Source organism: Ailuropoda melanoleuca, chromosome 15 (assembly GCF_002007445.2).
Source record: "Ailuropoda melanoleuca isolate Jingjing chromosome 15, ASM200744v2, whole genome shotgun sequence".
Taxonomy (NCBI): domain Eukaryota; kingdom Metazoa; phylum Chordata; class Mammalia; order Carnivora; family Ursidae; genus Ailuropoda; species Ailuropoda melanoleuca.
Genome location: NC_048232.1, coordinates 41,776,966 through 41,798,773, shown reverse-complemented (window position 1 = coordinate 41,798,773; position 21,808 = coordinate 41,776,966). Strand labels below are relative to the sequence as shown.

General features: G+C 41.2%; 1 protein-coding gene across 1 annotated transcript in view; it reads left to right on the top strand.

Annotated features, from left to right (window-relative positions):
- GRIP1 (glutamate receptor interacting protein 1) overlaps nucleotides 1–21,808 on the top strand; it is a 378,833-nt gene that overhangs the window by 270,294 nt on the left and 86,731 nt on the right. Inside the window, 4 exon segments of the mRNA XM_034643413.1 lie at nucleotides 11,543–11,690; nucleotides 13,594–13,763; nucleotides 19,528–19,683; nucleotides 20,367–20,519. Coding sequence (XP_034499304.1) covers nucleotides 11,543–11,690; nucleotides 13,594–13,763; nucleotides 19,528–19,683; nucleotides 20,367–20,519 — 627 coding nt within the window.

The following is a 21,808-nucleotide window of genomic DNA, read 5'->3' as shown; positions in this document are numbered from 1 at the left end:
AAAAAAAAAAAAAAAAAAGATAGCCAAAAAAAAAAAAAGATTAGAGCCTGAGAAATTGAAGTTGGAAAACTTCTGTTAGTATCCTACAAAACATGTTTAAATATCTATAAGTACTATAGGTCTATAAAATTAATACTGAAAACTGCCATGTAAATCCTAACGTGATTATTTCATATAGTATTATTCCCTTAGCTGGGGACCTAAAATCCTTCATTTATTTAGCTACTAGGTTCTAGTTTCCCCTGAACTAATCCATGGTGAAACATCACTCTACAAAGGGCCAAGAAAACCCAAGGCAGTCTGGAAGAAGAACAACGAACTGAGTACTGATACCACCATATGTCAAGATCTGTTAACAACCTGAAGTAACTAAGACAGAGTGGTACTGGCATAAGAAGGACAAATTGACCAATGTGACAGAAAAGAGCGTCCAGAGACAGAACTATACATATACAGTCACCTAGTTTATGACACAGGTGACATCACAATGCAGTGAGGAAAGAATGTTTTTTTTTCAAAGAATGATAATGGGTCAGTTATATCCACGTGGAAAAAAAATATATTGTGACCCTGCCCCATGCCATACATAGAAATCAATTCAGATGGATTCCCTGTCTAAAGGTGAAAATTAAATAATAAAGCCCATAAGAAGTAGTACGGGATAAAATCACACGACTTCATAGTAAGCAGAGATTTCTTAAAGAGAACGTAGAAAGTACCATAAAAGAAAAAAAGAATAATTAAGAACTTCTCTTCATTAAAAGGCACCATTAAAAGTCCGAAATGGTAAGCCATAGAGGGGAAAAGTGTATTTGCAAACCATGTATCCAATAAAAGACTCGTCAGAATATGTTATTTTTAAATTCCTACAAGTCAATCGACCAGACAACCTAATGGAGAGTTGGGAGGAAAGGCTTGTGCAGACACTTTATTAAAAAAGTATCCAAGTGGCCAATAAGCTAGGAAAGATGGCTCATCAGGTAGATGCAAATGGAAACCACACTGTGATACCACTACCACACCTACCTGAATGGCCACAGTGGAAAAGACTAACCACGGCACAAGATGACAAAGATGTGGAACAACTGAAATTCTCATTTCCTGCTGGTTACAAGGTAAATTTATACAACTCTTCTGGAAAACTCTTTGACAGTATCTACTTGAGTTGACATTTTCGTACCCTACAGCCCAAATATTCACTCCTAGTTGTGACTCCCACAGAACTACACTCCTGTGTTCATCAAAAGACATGGTATAATGTTCATAGCAGCAATATTTGTAACAGCCCGAAACCTAAATAGAAGAATAGATAAACTATGGCATATTCACCCAAAGAATGATATATAGTAATGAGAATGAATGACCTAAAATTACTCCCAACAATATGCAGGAATTTCGCTGACATAATATTGAGCAGAAAAAGCCAGAATCAGAAGAGTAAAAACTGGGTCTGCTTTTTAGAAGTACAAAAATAAGCGATACTAACCAATGCTGATAGAAGTCAAGGTAGTGGTTACCTGTGGGACAAGGGAGTGATTTGAAGGAATATACAGTGGGGTGATTCTTTGATGCTGGTACTGTTCTATTTCTGGATCTGGGTACGGGTACACAGATGTGTTCAGTTTATGAAAAGGTATCAAGCAGCTAATTTATGATTTATGCATTTCTCTGTGTGTTTGTTACACTTCAAAAAAAGTTTACAAAACACTATAAGCCAATAAGCCGGGTACAAAAAATATCAGTATTGTAAAATGCGGAGTACGGGACCAAGATAGTCTAGAGTTAATAAAATTCCCAGGTGAGCTGCTACAAAGAACAAAAGTCAATCATCAACCATGCTTTAGCCAAGCTCAAGTTAACGTGGGACATATTATTGAGTTTCACCTACTTTGGACTCTTCTTACCGTGCAGTAACTATGCCAGTTGTCTCCTTTAACTCCCTAGGAAAAACAGGATTTAAGATAAAGCTCATTTGAACATGGAAGGTACACTCCGTTGTATTGGGAATATTTCCCAAGCAGTGTATTTCAGTAAGCAAAAATAAATTGGCATTTTTTTTGAAAGTTAAAAAAATTCTTATTAGAGTTTAGCTCATCTGAAAGAGACTGAAATTATTAGTAGCATTATTTGAATAGGCTATCACTAATAAAAATACTTTTAACTAATGGGTAAATTGAAAAGCACCCCAAAGGTACTTTTTATTGGAATGAATGTAAGGCAGGCAAAGCTAATAATACCATGCAGTCTTTCTGCCACCCCGGGAGGTTCTAATCAAGCCTTGTGCTCTGATTGAAATGCAGGGCTCAGAGTGGGAAAACTGATTAACAAAATAAAAAATCCAGAGCGTTTCCCATGCAAACAGTCATCAGCGTAGCTTATGTAATTACGTAGCCCATAAATCAACACAGTGTGCAAGGGCTTCAACCATAGTGTAAATATCTTAATGACCGAGCCGTCTTTAACCATGAATAATTTATATCTGCATGATCCATTTTTCTCAACTATGCTTCACTTAGGCAGGACAAACTAATCTTCTGTCAGGGGATGGGCTCTTGATTATTTCTTCCTGATTTTTCTTCTGTTTATTTTTCTCATTTTGACACACTCCATTTTTCCCTCTTGCACTTTCTTAAACAAGGGGGCCTCATTCATCCACCCTGTCTGCTTGCTTTTACTTTTGCTATGCATCTTCTTAGACATCTTGGAATAAAGCCAAGGCTTTTGGACTCCTACTTTTCATAAGGCCTTCTGTAAATGGAATTAGTGGCAACGAGGGAAATAGGCTTAATAGCACAAGGCAGTATGAGCTTCTTGATGTTGTTATGGGGAAACATTTATTATGGAAAGCAACTGCCAGAAAAGGCTAATGATCAATTAAACGTTAGCATTTGTAGATACCCTTCTGTGATGCAGAAAGTAACTGCCACTTGGGTAATGCTGGAAAGCTTACTTGCTAAAATAGTTTTGTTGTTTTCTTAGAGCCCAGTAAAATAAAGGCAGCTGAGAAACATTCAGATCAAATTCTGTGTTATCTAAAAAGCTTATCCCAACCATCCTAACTCACTATGCTCAGAACTCCTCAGATCCCAGTAGGTCTCATTTTGTCATTGCCATTCCGTGAAACGTACCATAGATGTTTGGTAATACCAATTGCCTTTCTACAGACAGTCCTTATGGACAAGGAACTTTGGTTACCTTCTGCGGATCTTTTGACATATTTGAGTCATTTTCCTGGAAACTTAGAAATCACATCCTATTTGATGACCCATCATTTTTTATAAACACATTGACCCTACTATATTAAAGATTTCATGGGGTGGGGGGAATTGCAAGCATTGCATGTCCCACAGTTAAAAAAAAAAAAAAGTAACTAAACTTCAGGAGGTTCAAGAGAATCATTTTCCATAGTGGAATCCAGGAGTTCTGTCCTACTCCCCCACCTTCTTGGCAAGGGATCCCCAGGGGTTACTAGAAGGAAGGGGTAACACATTTTCATCTTTGAATCCTCAGTACCTTCTGATGTTCTTGGCATATAGTTAGCACTCAATAAATGTATTTTTAAAATTCATTTTGTTGCAAGAATGATGAGTTAGCCTACAGATTTAGAAAGCTCAGTTCTGTGGGAATGTGAGGTAGGTGATCTTCTAACATGGCAAGAATCTGGTTAGGCTTCTCATCTCCTGATAAGTACATTAATCCTGCCACTGATTCATCTGATGTCTAAAGCAAATGGATCTGGTCTCAGTCATATATATAAAACGCCGACATCCAGAGTCTTTTCACAGAGGACCTTCTTGAAATGTCTGATATCCAACTTCTGTTGGAAACCCAAGTGAGGGGAAAGATTGATATCTAGGAAGGATCCCCAGAGAAGCATCTAGTTTGTCTACCCTAGGATCTGCCTTTAGATCAAGTTGACCACCACATTAGCTTATTCCATTAGAGAGTCACTATCATTGATTTGCTTTTTAGTTTTATTCCTCAACCTCGATCAAGGAACAGCCATTGGAAAACACCTCTGTGTCCTATTATAAAAATGTGCTGAGGGGGCGCCTGGGTGGCACAGCGGTTAGGTGTCTGCCTTCGGCTCAGGGCGTGATGGGATCGAGCCCCACATCAGGCTCCTCCTCAATGAGCCTGCTTCTTCCTCTCCCACTCCCCCTGCTTGTGTTCCCTCTCTCGCTGGCTGTCTCTATCTCTGTTGAATAAATAAAATAAAATCTTAAAAAAAAAAAAACACACCATGAAGAGATGTGAATGCTCTGGATGTCTGGGAGAGGACATTGTCTGGCCCCAGGAGAGTCTGCCAGACTAGCTTATCTGCAGAGGACTCTAAGCAAATCATGTTGACCTGCAGCTAAACAGAACCACAGAGTAGAATATGCTTATTTGAGTCCAGGGTCCTCACAAGAAAGAGATGATACACTCAAATTAGGATAACTTGATGAGGATTTAATAAAAAACTGGCTAGAGGGAAACCACAGGGATAATACAATACTCTGGGGCCAGAAGCAAAAAGCACCTTACTACACTATCCTGAAGAAGCAAAGGATAGAGCTGTTAGTGAGATGGGGATTCAGGAAGGACTATGTGGAAAGGGCTACATGACAGGAGCTGGCACCTTCCGTCAAAGGACGTAACCAGCTCCAGTGAACCCATAGCGAGGAAGCCAGGGAATAACACTCTCCATCCCTGTCCTCCCTCCCTCTCATCTCCTGCCATGATTCCCTATTAGCTAAACCTCACTGGAGCCTGAGGCCATGAGAGCCCATTATCCAGGCTGTGTAGGTTAGAGCCACAGCAGCATGGAGAAGGGTGGGAGCAGCTCTAGAGGGAAAAAGGAGATTTCCGTATAAATCTTCATGGTTTTAAGGTGCAGGACCTTTGTGTCAATCCTTAAATGATAGAAGTCTTCCTTAAGAGCTCATCATCCTGGAGGTGGCTTATTTACTTGACCATTTCAGCTTCTATAATACCCACTTTACAGGTGGAATGACCAATGAGCTCAAGTTCCATCTGGAAGAAGGTGGGATACCTTTCTGCCAATAGACTCTTCCCTAGTTCTTTCAGTACTGGATAAACTCACACACTTCTCAGTCTGATCATATGAAGCATTAGATGGAATTCATTATGCAGGCTTTGAATTTAGACAAAAGAAAAATACACTTCATCATCAACATCACCTGTGTATGCATATGCAGCCCGTTACAAGAACAGCCATTGAAGGGACTTAAGCATAGGGTTAACATGATCCCAACTACACTAGGAACTACTTCGAGCAAAATAATATGACTTAAATTTCTGCATCATCCATATATTTAGCACAGCACTTTGAATAAAATAATGGGTGTTCATGCTTTCGCTTGCGTCACCAACAAACATCACTGAGCACCTGCTATATCCGTATATATTGAAGACTGTGGAGAACCAGTCATGAGGAGGACATACACAAACCCTGCTGCATGGAACTTACATTTTTATCCAAGAACAATTAATTAAATAGCTAACTAAACAACTAATTGTTGAATGACATTTATTTGCTGTGAAGGAAAAACACAGGGTTCTATTAATGCATTTCTCAGGAGATTGACATGGTTTGCAGGGAAAGGCAGGAATCCCTGAGGAAGTGACATTTGAGCAAAGCAGTGGTGAAGAAGTAGGTGAAGGAGAAAAGGGGGAGAGTTGGAGCATTCCAGGTAGACATAAGGGACCAGAGGCAAGAAGGCACATGGCATTTTTGAAGAACTGAAAAGAAGGGGGCTGGAGCAGAGAGAACAAGAGCAGAATGGTGGGAAATAGAACTGGTGAGGTAAGCAGGCCAGATGTAGCTCCTTGTAGATTGTGTTAAAATTTTTTACCCCACGTGAACAGTCATTGAAAAGATTTAAGCATAGCATTAACGTGATGAGATATACACTTTTATTTTTTTATTTTATTTTTTTTAAAGATTTTATTTGTTTATTTGACGGAGAGAGACAGCCAGCGAGAGAGGGAACACAATCAGGAGGAATGGGAGAGGAAGAATCAGGCTCCCAGCGGAGGAACCTGACGTGGGGCCCGATCCCAGAACACCAGGATCATGCCCTGAGCCCAAGGCAGACGCTTAACGACTGAGCCACCCAGGCGCCCCGAGATATACACTTTTAAAAAGATAACTGGCTTGGGGAAAGGGGAGGCCAGGAGAGGATGAGGGGCTATCAGATGATGGTAATTTAGACTGAAAGAGTGATTGTGGAGATGGAAAGGATGAAGTTGAGAGCTATTAGGAATTAGAGGCAAGAGGAATTTTTGAGGATGAGGAAGAGGATGGAACTGAGATGGCTCCTAGGTTTCTGGTTTGCATGATGGAGTATAACAGGAGTCAGTCACTGCAGGAAGGAAACATGGAGGAGAACCAACGAAGTGTGGTGGGCTCACTCTCAGCTTTGCACATCTTGTGTTTGTTGTGCTCATGAAACATACAAGAATTGTTCAAGGTGGCAGTGGGAACAGTGGGAGCTCTGGGGAAGGATATGTGCTGGACACATAAATTTAAGAGTGATTGCGGTTAAGTGAAACTGGGCGACTAAGGAGAAAGAATAGAAGGCCGAGTTCATATTCAGTAAACTGTTGTCAACAATCCCTGATCATCCTTGTGGTGTGTATACACACACACACACACACACACATATATAATGGAATATTACTCAGCCATCAAAAAGAATGAAATCTTGCCATTTGCAAAGACTTGGATGGAATGAGAGGGTATTATGCTAAGTGAAATAAGTCAGTCAGAGAAAGACAAATTCCATATGATTTCACTTATACGTGGAATTTAAGAAACAAAACAGATGAACATAGGGGAAGGGAAGAAAAAATAAGATAAAAAATAGGGAGGCAAATCATAAGAGACTCTTAACTATGGGAAGCAAACTGAGGGTTGCTGGAGGGGAGGTGGGCAGGGAGATGGGGTAACTGGGTGACGGGAATTCTTTTTTTCCCTCCCATAAACCACTTTAATTGTATGCACATCATTTACTTCAAGAGAACCTGACACTTGTTCTGGACCCACCCCTTCTCCTCAGTCTAACCCCAAGGTCCCCCTCCAAATGGGAGGATCCATAATTCAGGGATAGCAGGGCGCTAACAGGCAAGGGCAAAGCTGAAGGTATGAGGAGAGCAAAGGTCTCCCATGACCTCCTTAAACCTTTTTTGTCAGCTACTCACCTACACTTAATGTATAGCACTTCCCTTGTGACTTTCTGTCTGCCTCTTTTCCTACCACCAATTTCTCCTAATTGTTCTGTTCTTCTAGAACACTATAGTCTGATATAGTACCTTTGCCTTCATCTCAAAAGTGTTCTTAAGCACTAATTAGATCCTTAAAGAACAGAAAGTTAAAAGCTTCTTGTGGGTAATCAATTCCCTGCAAGTTTGCCAATATTTTTCTGTATTTCTTGATAGCCCTGTTCCTCTCATTTCTTTCTACAGGAAAAAAGCTTAATATTCATTCTTCACTGTAACTGGAGTATTAGAACCATACAAGAATCTAATTTTTAGGACCTTGACAAATATAAGCCAGGAAAAAAAGAGTAACGATGTAAGAATTTATATTTAAACAATTTCCACATATGCTGATAACCTCTTTAAAAACTCTGATCTTTAATCATGATATAATGCTTTTAAGAAAAATGAATACATCATGTGTACTGGGTAATGGTTGATTGTGGTTTTATAAAAAATTTACATCTGCAAATACCTAGCTATAAAAGCTGCCTCTTAGAATAACAATTCAAGAAAGATACATTGGAGGGATAGACTCAGTGAAAAGACCTATAAGGATATAGATTTTACTTTTAACAAAGACCCAAGCTTAAAATATTAGCTTAAATGTGATAGAAGTGTATTTATTGGGAGAGTACCGATCTCTTAAGAAAGGGTTTCAGAAACCTAAGCTTCCTCTACGTGGCTCCCTGCTCTTGTCTACGTGATTGAAGATGGGTCACCGGTGCTGGGCCCACACTGCAACAGCAACAAGGAGGAATGAGATCAAGGAGAGCAGAGCCATAATTTTTAAGAGCACATTCAGAACAGCTCACTTCTCGTTTCCGCTCACTCCCCATTGGCTGGAATTTGGTCACGTGGCTGCTCCTCACTGCAAAGGAGGCTGGGAAATGTCCTTAGCTGGGCAGCTTATTATTGAAGAAAGAAGGGAAGACGCGATACCAAGGAACAACTACCAGTTTCTGTCATTTGTAAGAAATTAAGTTATAACTTTTATCTGTTAAGCCAAATAAATTTATCTTTTGACATGAGAAAACCAAGTGGAAGAATATATGTGATTATCACCTCACAAAGCTATCTATTAAAATCCAACCAGTCTATGGGAAGTGATTTCAGAAATTAGTCCTTCTAAAATTATTCCTCCTATTATTGTGGTGATCATTTCCCAGCCTGTATGACTATCAGATCATCACATTGTATATCTGAAACTAATGTAATCCGTTAGTTATACCTTAATTAATTAAGTCCTCCTAAAGTTCTAGAAAGATAATGTAAAGAAAAGTCCCTGCTGGGCCAGAGCTGACGTGAGGGTCAACCAAAGCAAGAAGGGACCTTGCTAGGGAGCCTGCTCAAGGAAGGGGAGGACAGCAGACTTCAAGGGGTGAAGCTCAAGGCACCAGATTTTGTGCACTTAGTCACAGAACTTGGACTACGAGAGTTGAGAGGTGGGCAGAATCGACTACCCTACTGAAGAAAGGACCACTAAAACAGGTTATAAGGACTGACCAGAGTTCTTTACCAGGGGATCCCAATTGAGGCAAATCAGGTGCAGACCACTCTTACACATAGCGAAGGGGACCACTGACTAGAAGCTGATAGGTGAGAGTAGAGCAGGACCGTGGGCAGCACCGTGACCAAGTGAGGCACTGGAGAGAAACAAGGCAGGCAATGAGGGAGAAGGAGGAGAAGCCAGATGCTGTCGACGGCCCTAGACCGGGGTGCTAACACAGCAAGGTGAGCAAGACAAGAGAGAGTCACAACCACAAGAGCTAGGTTCATGGGAAAACTAAAATCTTAACTCTCCAGAATCAAAAAGTCCTGTTAGCAGACTAAGAGCTTTGGCTCCTCCCAGCTATTATTAATGAGATTCTGCCCTAGAGCTGACAGGAAGACATACAGGCCCTAATGTTCACTTAACCTTTTTCAGGACTAAATTATTGCGACATTACCAGTCATTTAAGAAACATAGTACAGGGCACCCAGGTGGCTCAGTCGGTTAAGTGTCTGCCTTTGGCTCAAGTCATGATCCTGGAGTACTGGGATCCAGCCCTGCACCGGGCTCCCTGCTCAGCAGGGAGTCTGCTTCTCCCTCTCCCTCTGCCCCTCCCAAACCTACCCTCTGTTTGTGTTCTCTCACTTGTAATATAGTCTTGAAAAATGCTTGAGATCATAATATGGCAATAATCATCATCATCATCTCTATAGCACTTTGTAAATTACAAAACGCTTCAACAAGATGTTGATTTCATCAAAATAAACACTGAGGAAAGGATACCATTTTGTAGGCAAGCAAGCTTACTTAGAAGATTTTAGTAATTTGTCCGAGGTACCATAATCAAAATATCGTGAAAAAAAGAATTAAACACAGATGTTTTAATTCCGTGTCCAGGGCTTTCACCCGTATGACCCCTGCCTCTTTTTAACTTCAAGCGACTCTGAGAGTTTTCTCATTTAGTCGTGCATTCATTCAACAACTGTTTATCGCTCACCTCCTCTGGGCCAGTCATTATGCCAGGCACCGAGGATGTCGACATCAACAAGACATCGCCTCTGCCTTCGCAGCCATCTTGAAGTGTGGCAAAGGACAGAAGCGTGTCATCCACACCGGCCGCTGTGAAACAGTGAGGTGTGTGCCCCAACAGAAGGAATAGAGCAGGCTAGGAGCCCATGAGAAAGGGATCTCCCCAAATCACGAGTCAAGAGAGGCTTCTCAGAGGAACTGATGTTTACACTGAGTCCGCAAGGTGAGCAGGAGTTGAAGGAATAAAGAGTGTTCCAAGCCAAAAATAAAGCATGTATGGTGTGAAGTCACTACTGAGAGTGAAGTGACCCCAGATCAGGTCCAGAATAGGGAAGGACCCAAAGAATCTACAAATTCAACTTAGTGTATGCATTCCTAGTATTTGGCTACAGAGGGGCTTCATTATTTATCCTTCTCTACCATCCATCCATCCATCCATCCATCCATCCATCCATCCACAGTAGGTGTTGTTTAAAAAACTTATATTGAGAAACCTAGTATTGCCAGGCACTGTTCCAAGTGATAAAGAGGAAATAAAGATACACAAAACATTATCCCAACTAATGTGAGACTTAAATTTTAATTGAAGCGATAGACCTGTGTACATATTACTAGATATGCAAGCTGGATAGAACAGGTGTCCTACCTNTTCTTCCCTTCCTTCTCCTACCGATCTTCCTGCTATTTCTTATGTTCCATAAATGAGTGAAACCATATGATAATTGTCTTTCTCTGCTTGACTTATTTCACTTAGCATAATCTCCTCCAGTCCCATCCATGTTGCTGCAAATGTTGGGTAATCGTTCTTTCTGATGACTGAGTAATATTCCATTGTATATATGGACCACATCTTCTTAATCCAGTCATCTGTTGAAGGGCATCTCGGCTCCTGCTACAATTTAGCTATTGTGGACAATACTGCTATGAACATTGGGGTGCATATGGCCCTTCTCTTCACTACGTCTGTATCTTTGGGGTAAATACCCAGTAGTGCAATTGCTGGTCATAGGGTAGCTCTATTTTTAACTTTTTAAGGGACCTCCACACTGTTTTCCAAAGTGGCTGTACCAACTTGCATTCCCACCAATAGTGTAAGAGGGATCCCCTTCCTCTCCTCCACATCCTCTCAAACATTTGTTTTTTCTTGCCTTGTTAATTTTTGCCATTCTAAGTGGCGTATCTCAATGTGGTTTTGATTTGAATTTCCCTGATAGCTAATGATTTTGAACATTTTCATGTGTCTGTTAGCCATTTGTATGTCTTCATTGGAAAAGTGTCTGTTCATATCTTCTTCCCATTTTTTGATTTGATTATTGAAAGAGGGGTAAAAAGAAGGGGGAATGAACCATGAGAGACTATGGACTCTGGGAAACAAACAGGGCTTCAGAGGGGAGGGGGGTGGGGGATTGGTATAGGCCAGTGATGGGTAGTAAGGAGGGCACATATTGCATGGTGCACTGGGTGTTATACGCAAATAATGAATCATGGAACATTGCATCAAAAACTAAAGACATACTGTATGGTGACTAACATAACATAATAAAAAATTATTATTAAAAAAAAAAAAAAGAACAGGTGTCCTAAAAGGTGCCCTAAGAAGTTACTGCTGGCTGGGGGGATGTTCCCTGGAGGGAAATGTGGGTTTCAGCGATAACGTTAACAGACCAACATCAGACTGAACATTCTCTACGTTTTTCATGTGTCTATTTACTTATTGGTTTTATTTTGTTTTGTTTTCTGAAATTTGTTCTTCCATAGATTCTGTGGCAACAGCATCCGGGCCACTGCTAGTTGAAGTTGCCAAAACTCCTGGTGCCAGCCTTGGGGTTGCCCTAACTACCTCGATGTGCTGTAACAAACAGGTCATTGTCATAGACAAAATCAAATCTGCAAGTATTGCAGACAGGTGGGTGTTGTAGAAAGTGCCTACTTTTCAAAACTGCATGAGTGTTAAAATATATATATGTATGTATTTCTATATGTATAGACATGCACATATGTAATACACATGTACACATGCATTCAGACACATACATACATGATTTAAAAAACAGCTCTCCTATCCGTTTATACAAATTTCATCAAGAAAACAAGTTACAGTTCTAGGGCTTAAAAATTCACCTACCTTATCAGCCACGCCATAATGTCATGTTGCCTCGTCCTGATGTTTGGTGTGGCCTTTAGAAATAGGAAAAAAAGAAAGCCGAGCAACTGAACAAGTTTCCCTACCATGTTCTAGAGAGGAAGATTGTTTTTGGTGTAGGGTAGCTAAGCATATCTTTAATATGCTCCTTTTAGAGAAGTCATACGTTTTCCTGAACTGTTAACAATTAAATCTTGCCAAAATCTTATAAAAATCTCATTCCTTTTTTCTTAAATGAGTAAAACAATATTTTTGAAATAATGCAGTCTTTAAAGAAAGGTCTTACACTGTCGTAGAATGTTAATCTTAGGGCTTCACAATCTTCAAGGGCCCCTGAAAACAGCATTCATGCCTAGGACACAATAAAAACAAAAGTCCTTTTTCCTGAATTCTTTTTCCTAATTCCTATTTTAGACTTAAAAAGTAAGAAGGGGGGGGGGGCAAAAAGACTACCTCACCACCTAATAAATTATTTCCCAGCTCCTGGTAAGAAAACCCCCTCTTCTGTCACGGAAGCTCTCCAAGTGCATCCGCATGGAATTTTATTTTTAGGTGGAAGGGATGACTTGCCATGCTTTTTTGTCTTGAGAAGGAGACGATTCCCACTGTGGAAATTGCTCAGTACACTCAGAGAGGCCCAGCCTCCCCTACATGTTTCCAGCCTCTTTTCCATATGCCCTCGCCCCATGTGGGAGACCTCCCACTCTGATGCAGTAACCCACAGCAACCCTGTAGTGGTCAGTCTACAGCTCCACTGTGGTCTTACCCTACATTCGGTCCTTTACCAGTGACATCCATTGATCCAGGGGTGTTCTCCAGTTCAATGGTGGAGGATGCTTTAATTTTCTCCCTCTGTTTTTCTCCCATTCCGCAGGGGGTAACCAGTTTAAGGAGCTGTCCACTTGACTGGTACGTCGGGATGCTGACTGCTGTGTTTGCTTTTCTCCACTCATCCAGTAGCCAGTCTCTTGAGTTCAGCAAGATATAGCAGCTAGCCCCTCCCCCCACCAGCTTTCCCCATCACTCACCACGCAGGCCTCCTTTTTGACTCTTTTGACTCTTGCATAATTTCCATCGCCATCGAGAGCTTTTGTACTAATCGATGTTTAACTCCAGAATAACACAATAAAATATAATAATAAAGCACTGGTGATTTGGCAGTGTGAGGGATTCTGAAACAGCATTAGCTGAATCTCCCCCAGTTGTTCCCATTCACACATAAAATAGTTGTAAATGATCCCATTCCAATTATGTGAGTCACATCTTGACCTTCTGAATATTTATCAGCTCATATTTATAGATATAAAAACCAACAAGGAAAAAAGTCATAGGGAAAAAAAAAACCAAGGGGAAAAATTATCCTGTTTCTCTTCCCTCCCACTCACTTCCCTTCAACTTTTGGCACCGCCACCCCAAAATAATACATATATATTTTTAAGAAGCACAAGAGAAAAACATTTCCTTGAGTTTTTCTGTATTTTCTCCATTCTTATTCATACGCAAGGTACTTAACATTTGACAGATGGTGTTTCCTGTAACACTCAAACTTTTCCTTTTTTAAGTAAATTGAAACTGTGTGAAATGTTAACTATGAAGGATGTGGAAGTCATATTCCAAAGAGGAAGGCACTCATCCTACTGAGTATTTCTCCTTTCCCTTTCTGCAGATGTGGTGCCCTGCATGTGGGAGACCGCATCCTGTCCATCGACGGAACGAGCATGGAGTACTGTACGTTAGCTGAGGCCACCCAGTTCCTGGCAAACACCACCGACCAGGTCAAGCTTGAGATTCTTCCCCATCATCAGACCCGCCTGGCCCTGAAGGGACCTGACCACGGTGAGAGGATCCATCCTGTTAAAACTCTTTATCTTCCCCTTGCAGTTACGGCCTCTCCAGCAGAGTCAGAGGCAGAAAGAGTCTGCTTCTGCTTTATCATATCTTTCAAGGCACCAGGTTACCTTTGTTTGCTTTTCTTCATCTTCCAGATCCTCCCCCTGTCCCTGAACCCCCAAGCCAAACATAATTTATTTGAGACCTCAAAATTGAGGAAAGAAACATGGTTTGAAACAGAGTTTTCAGGCTTGTATTATTTGATTTTTTTTTAAAGGCTTTGGTGCAAATTGTGGAGAGAAGGGAAATAATTTGACTTCTTCTTATGCATATTGAATTTCCACTCTACTTGAAGGACAATAAAGGCAAATTGTAAAACCCTCACTTTCTTAAAAAAAATTATGAAGTGAGTATTAATGGCAGACCCTTCAAATATTTGGGGGAAAAAAGAACAGTCGTAGGAAAAGTTGACTTTCTCTATATTTTGTCTATTTGCCAGGGTAGCTTTTTCCTTAGGATGGAGAACTAGCTAAGGATCTTTCCTGGGAGTATCAAGATATTTGACCAGCTTTATTCAGTAATGGTTGTCAGCTGAGGGGACCCACATTTTCACGGTGTGGAAACTCACAGAAGTGTTTATATACCCTCCACGTAGACATCTTTAAACAAAACTTGGTATAAGATAAAGGACTTGGAACCCCAAATCACAGGAAGAAGGACGCTCTAGTGGAGTCTTTGTTTCAACTCCCCTCCCCTTCCCCTCACGCCAAGTGCCCTCCTTTTTTCTTCCTTGAAATGGATTCCTTGAAGCTTCACGAGTGCTGTCAGGGGGGCCCTACTGGAAATGAGCGGTTTTTTATATTTTTAGAGAAAGAGAACAATTTTCTCTGGAATTGAAATTTTGCTTGTGAGGAGATCGTTTGTCTTTTGTGTCTCCCACCTTCTGAAACACACCGCACTTTGCCACAGTTTGGGGGAAAAAAAAAAAAAGAGGGACCAGATCATTTTCATATTGAATGAGTCAGCTGGATGCAACCTTTTTTAATTAAATGGAGCTTAGACAGCCCTGGAGCTAGTGAAAATCTCTCTAGAACAGCATTACCTTTATCAGATTTTAATTTGACACAATGGAGCAGAGAAGGGTAGCGGTAGAGGCAGGTTATGGAAGGAAACTCTGCCTCCTTGACTAGAAACGGTAAGGGGTTCACGGGAATGCACCCCGTTCTGCTCAGGAGACCCCATGGGGCACACAGGCAGAGGCGAGAGATTTCTAAAACTAAGTTTCTTCTAAATTAAGCTTAAATCGTCCCTGGATCTGGAGCGCTGCGGGTCTGAGAACGCACACAGAGTAGTGCTTTCTCAGCGTGAGATTCGCCTTGGTAAATTCTGCTGTCAGAGAATCCAAACGACAGACGGACCCTTGCAAAATGTCATTGTCTTTAGCAGCCCTGTTTTCCCCTCTTTATTGGCCCTGCGTACAGATCATAAGTAGTCCAAATAGTTTCCAACTCATGAAATATTAAATATTTGTAGCTGTCAAGACAATTTGAGAGGGTGAGTCTATATGCTAAGATGCATGGAGACCAAGAACAAATTTTTTTTTCACTACGGAAAACCTGATGTCATTGTGATTTTTCGGAGGGGTGGAGGACGGGGGTGCTGGTTATTGAAGTAAGTCCAGCTTCCACTTCCGACCTCATCATCTACTTTAGCTGACAGTTGAGCACCAGCTTTCTTATCTAGCCTAAAGGCATCTCCGTACATTTTACATTACAATCAGACTTGCATTTCCAAGAGAACAAAATTATTGGCCCAAAATAGAATTATATCACAGTTAAGAAGGGGGAAAAATACCCCCCAAATTTTATGGTGTTTATAATTCTCAAACTTCTGTTTTTTTTTAATGTGGTAGAGTGGTTTTGCATAGTTTTACCCTTTTTCCCCCAGAAAGTTCTAGTTATTTTTTTTTTCGGGAATTCTGATGCCTGAAGAGCGTGTCTCTCATCCCTAGATGGATGGTGATACATTTCCCAAATTTTGCTTCCCAACAAAGGCGTTCGCCACCACGGTGTTTTCAGAGAAATAAAGAAAGGGGCACATCAGCTAGGAATGAGATTAACTGCGCCTTTTGCTGAGAAATAGCACTAAAAATGCAAACAAGGATGAGTTTCCAATAAGGTTAGAAATTGTTCCCACTGAGGGTCTTTGGGAGACAAAATCGTGGTTGAAGTTCATGAAACTTTGGAAGAGAACATGGGAGCAGAGGCGTGAGGTTCAGTGCCTGGAGGACCTTCCACTTGTGAGCTCCAGAAGCAACCACAAAAGCAGCCGGTAGACATCGAGGACAGGGCAGGAGGTACGGTGAGAGAACAGACAAAAGTCCCCTCCATGTCAGCTACATCGTAAGACTCCAACCGTGATGCCATCGTGGAAGACATAAAAAGCATTTTATTTTTAGCTCGCTGTGCATGTATCTGTATCAAATCCAGGAACACCCCAGGAAGAGGCAGTGTGTGGTGGCGGAAGGCAGGGACCCTTGAATCAGACTTCCAGACTTCATTCTGGCTCCACCACTTGGGACCTTAAGCAAGCTACCCAACTTTTCTATTCCTCAGTTTCTTTATCTGTAAGATGGGCATAATAATAACAGCAATACCTGCCTCCTGAGTGTATGGTGAGAATTATCTAGGATAAGCCATGAAGAAGCATTTAGCACGATGCGTGTTATATAGCAAGTCCTCAGTGACAGTTGGCTGTTATTACTGGGACCATTAAATGGGAGAATGTATAGAAATGTTTTTTGCAAAGTGTAACATCTTATCTTTGAACTCGTGAAACTCTTGCCTAACGAGCACAGGAGTATCAAGTGCACCACCGTAAAACCGAACGGACTTGGAGTGTATGTTCCAAGTAGGCAGTAGCTGTGCTCCCTGGCCTACATTATTTGTTGAACACCTTTTGCATTCATTATGCATGGCATACAATTTCATGCATTATCTTATGTCATTTTTGTCCCTTACCATTTCATATGTATGAAGATTTAGTCATCAGGAACAGCTCAAAGTCAAGGTAGAGGTTATGACCTACACTTAATCTACTTGTGACAATTGGCACAGGGCTGGGCACCCAATAGTGGTCAATATATCTTTCTTACTGATTTGTTAATTGGGAGCTATAGTCATAAAGAAATGCCCAATAATTTTCAAAGTCCTCCTTAAAGAGCTGGGCCAAAAAGTGAGTGTAGAATTCTAAAGTCCATTCAACACACTGTGCCTTCATTGGAAACACAGACAATACTATATAAGAAGTTCATTAGAGAGAGCGGCTGTTGGTGTGAACTGGCCAGACCCAGCAGTGATGGCATCTTGCTAAGAAGTCTTCTTGCTCCCCCCAAAACAGGAGGATGGGGAAGGAGAATCCACTATGAACTTCCCCCGCAACACTCTTTATCACAAGGAAGTTGCTGCTGTGGTGTGGACGGGTGCATTCCAGCTGATTCCTATTCACTTATGCATTTATATATTCACCCGTCACTATGGACCAGGCACTGTTCTAGCTGCTCCCATATGTCTAGCGAGCAAGACAAGCAAAGTCGATTCCTATTCTCATGGAATTCCAGTATAGAGAGACAAATATTTAAAGTATGTTAAATAATTAAAGCCATTTCAGACTGTAATAGTGCTATGAAGAATAGAGAGTAGTAATGCGATAGCGTGGGATAGGGCAGCTCTGCAGCCCGGGAGGTCAGAGCACTGTCTCTGAGGAGGTGGCCCCTTAGCCGAGACCCGAATGATAGGAAGGAACCGACCCTGCAGGCAACTGGGAGGAGGATAGGTGAGGCAGAAAGAGTAGCAAGGGCAAATGTCCTGAGGCAGGAAGCAGCCTGGCTTGTTCTAAGAATGACTGTAAGACCAACCCGTTGGGGAGAGTGATGGGGGTAAAGCCGGAGAGAGAAGTAGGGGCCACATTTGATTCTCCTTGTAACTGTAATTCATTGAAACAGCTTAAATGGGAGTGACATGATCTAGCTTGTATATTTAAGAGATTACCCTGTCTTACACACACTGGGAAAAAGGTATGTAGTAGAAGAATCGGGAAGCCAAGTCCGCAGGTGTCACAGGGGTCAGGTGGATAATGGCTTGATACTAGAAGAGTGGGCAGGGAGCCAGAACCCCAACTAGGAACAGCGGCGGGACATATGGAAAGGGTCAGAGGGCTTAGAGCTATAAAATTGCGGTGCCTATGCAAGTGTTCTGCGGTTTCCGGAGGGAGTCTCCCAACCTTAGTGTCCAGTGAGTGAAATTTGTTGAGTGAGAGATAGGTCTTTTTCCTTTAAAAGATGCTTTATGTGTAGGCAAGGAGATAGAAAGGAGGCAGAATCAGTATTAGTTGGAAGAGCGCATTTGTTTCTATTGTGCGAAGCACCGTGTACATCATTCTCACAATTGCCCTGCAGGGGAGATGCTTTCACCATCTCCCCTTGACCTGTGAGGATACTGAGGCTTAGGGAGGCTGAGTACCTGGCCAGGGTCCTATAGAGAGGCAGGGCCATGGCCAGAACTGAGCCAGGTCGGCCGCAGCCCTCAGTACTCTTCCCTGCTGGGGCTTTGGTTCCAGGAGCGGTCTCGCTGCAGAAAGGCTGTCAGGTGGCCGACATGCCGATATCACAGGTGGTACAACGTAAGCCCTTATCGAGATGAGCCTCCTTTACATACTCCCAGAGGATTTGACCCTCTACACGAATACGTGTTAAATAATTCACATGTTAGGCATCTTACTTTAGAATCATGACATTAAAGGGAGATGTGAGTTCATGTGTTATTTTTAACTCTTTAAGATTGATCAATGAAAAATCTCTTATCAGACATAGTAATAAACATAACATTGCCCCTCTTTGAGAACACTGGGTAAAAAATAAAATCTAAATAATGTTGAAATTAGAATGGAAACACAGTATACATTTTTTTCAATAAAGGGGACAAAAAATTTTTGAATAAGCCTTATTAAAACATTACAGCATCTTCAAATATAAGAATATGTGAAATCTTGTGGGAATTAACTCACTCTTTCAAATGTAAACATATTTTTTTCAAAAATGCAACCAAGTATAAAATATATTGAGACTTTTATTTTCTCCTTATGAGGATACAAAAAAGATTCTGATATTGATAGATGATTGAGAATGGGTTTTTTGGGGGGGTTGTTTTTTTTGCGGGGGGGGTTTAAGAAAAATCAAGTCCAAGTGATGGATCAGAATGTAATTAAAATGTCAGAACAGTAAATTGTGGTGTGGGACTGGTAAACCACTTGAATTATGAGCCAATGTGATTTATTGTTCCTTCTTTTCTTTTTCTCAAAACCAGTGCTACTAACTGGCCAAGATATGCAAATCTTTAATTACTAGTTGTATGCCATAGATCTTTATGGGGTTGACTTTTAAGTTTTTTTAAAAAAATGTTTTTAATCTCTGCTGTGAAGCACAGGGGGAGATTAGAAATTGATTCAATAGTCATTTTAAAAGGAGAAAAATGGGCTGGGGAAAGACATGCATTATTCTTGAGAAGATGAAAGGTTTCCCTCCTGATGTTAATCATCTGTTTTGCTGACCACTAAGTAAGAGCAAAGCCAGTGGATTTTTTTTTTTGCAAGCATCTTTCATTTTTTGTTACACTTTTTATTTGTACAATTCAGTTACTTTTTCCTTTTTTTTTTTGGTTCTTTGTTTGTTTGTTTGTTTTTCTTATTTCTCATCATCACTTCATGTGGGCAGTGAAAATTCAGAGGAGCGACAGGCAACTTACGTGGGATTCCTGGGCCAGCAACCACTGCAGCCTTCACACCTACCATCACCCTTATACGTCCCACCCTGACCATTGCAGAATGCCAGCCCTGGCGGGCCCGAAAGCGCCTCCTCCAAACAGCCCTCGTAATGTTCCAAACTTTCTCCTCCTGCTCTTTTATTGAAATGATATTTTGCCTCTTCTTCGTCTAATTCATACCATATTCGGCTTCATGAGTGTTATGTGCTTTTTTTTTCTTTTTCTTTTTCTTTTTTTTTTTTTTGTAGTAGCAACTTATCATTTCTGACATGAGTCTTTCTTTTTTTCCCATCAGAAAGCATTTGTCCTTAGGGAAGGATGTCACTGTTCAGAATGCTTTGTATGTGGTCCTGAGATAATGATTCCAAAGATTATGTAGACGGCAGTGTTCTCAGCTCTTCCTTGTGTATTTGGCACCACTTGTGGAATTCATGTCAGAATGTATCTATGAAAATGAGCCCATGTACTTGCTGCATGGAGTTGTCGTTTATGGGGAAACTCGTTTTAATGCTTATTTTCGTGTGTGTCTAAAGCAATGTGCAGAGAGCATCTCTGTGTTGCATTGTGCTCCCAAGGACTGTGGTGCTCCTCGGGCAGTTTTGTAGGCTCTTGGAACTCGGAGATTCTGAAGCGCTATCTCCATGGCCTCCAAGACCCGCTCTCTGTCTGGTTGGGGTTCTTCCATTGCTGTGTGTCCTGTGTGTCTTTCTGGATCATTGCTGGTTGGCAAGGGTAGCAGGCTCACACCTTCCCCGAGAACGCTCTGTGCCAAGTGTCTACTCTCTTACAGCAGCTTTGGTGTCCTCCTTCTCTCCTACCTCCATGAGTGCATACAGCCTGAGTTCCCTGAACATGGGGACTTTACCTCGAAGCCTCTACTCTACTAGCCCTCGTGGAACCATGATGAGGAGGAGACTGAAAAAGAAAGACTTCAAAAGCTCACGTAAGTGAAACGGTAACCATTGTCTCTGGCCTGGGGAAAGCACGTGGGCCACTTGGCGTCAGTGACAAGCATGTTTTATGGTGCCTGAAAGATCAGGTGTGGAGGCTAAGGAGCTCACAGTTCTCTGCCAAAGCTCGAGGAAATGATATCTGTTATCTCTATGGTGGTGATTGTGCGGAATACAATTTCAGACTGAATTTGTTAGTTCATACTGCCTTTGCCTACAGCTTTGTCTCTGAAATTTTTCTTGCTTTTTTGATTTGAGAAAATAACCAAAGGGGTGATTTTTCTTTCCTTCAAGACTCTTTCCTTCTATTTTGGGTAGCTTCGGACATGAAACATTTGTTCTTAATTTCGTATTCACACTAAAGCAATTTTTTGTAAACTATGGCCCCCTTCTGATAAATATAAGAATCCCATGCATTTGTTTAATATGATTATAAATTTAATCAGTTATCCTTCCAACGAGATTTAATCATAGTCCAGAAAGGTGTGAGTATTTCTTGTCCTATCTGTCCCCTTTGGGAGCTGTAATTATGATTCCTATAGAGAACCTCAAAGAAGATGGGCTCTCTCCCTGTGCTTATGGTCAAAATAAAATAAGGAACACCCATAAGTTACCTAAATAAAATGAAACCCAGATACTTCAAGTCTGGAAGTGAAGAAAGAACGTTCTGATGAGAAGGGGTGTTTGGACCTATTGTCTCTTCAGCTTGTTTGCCAGAGATTCATCCTCGCAAGTGGACCCATCAGGCCACCATCGGTGCAGGAGACCGGCCATCACCCACACTGGGAAACGGTCTCTTTGTGTTGTAGGAAGCTGACAGTTTCCTTACAAAGAAAATCATTGCAAAAGATAGGATCACCATTGTGGTAAATTCGTGATCTTGACTTGCATATCCCTTCAAATATAAGGGGTCTTGTCATCTTTAGTATATGTACATGACAGTAAATTTGAAATTAGGAAAAGAGAAGGAAGATCAAGTCTAGTTAAAATGAGAATAAACAGCTTGTAGAGTTTCCTATGTTTCTTAGCTGACACTAAAGTAAACTATTCCCTCTTGGAAGAAACTAGTTGAAGGCAGTAGAGTGAATGGCGATGAGCTTAGACTTGGAAACCAGACTGCCTGTGTTCTCATCCCAGTATCATTCCTGTAGGACTGTGAGCAAGTCATCGAAGTTCTCTATGCCTTGACTTCCTTAGCTACAAAATGGGGATTAATTCTAGTGCTTACTTCATTGGGTGATTGTGAAGATTATGTGAGAGAATATATATATATTCTTGCCAC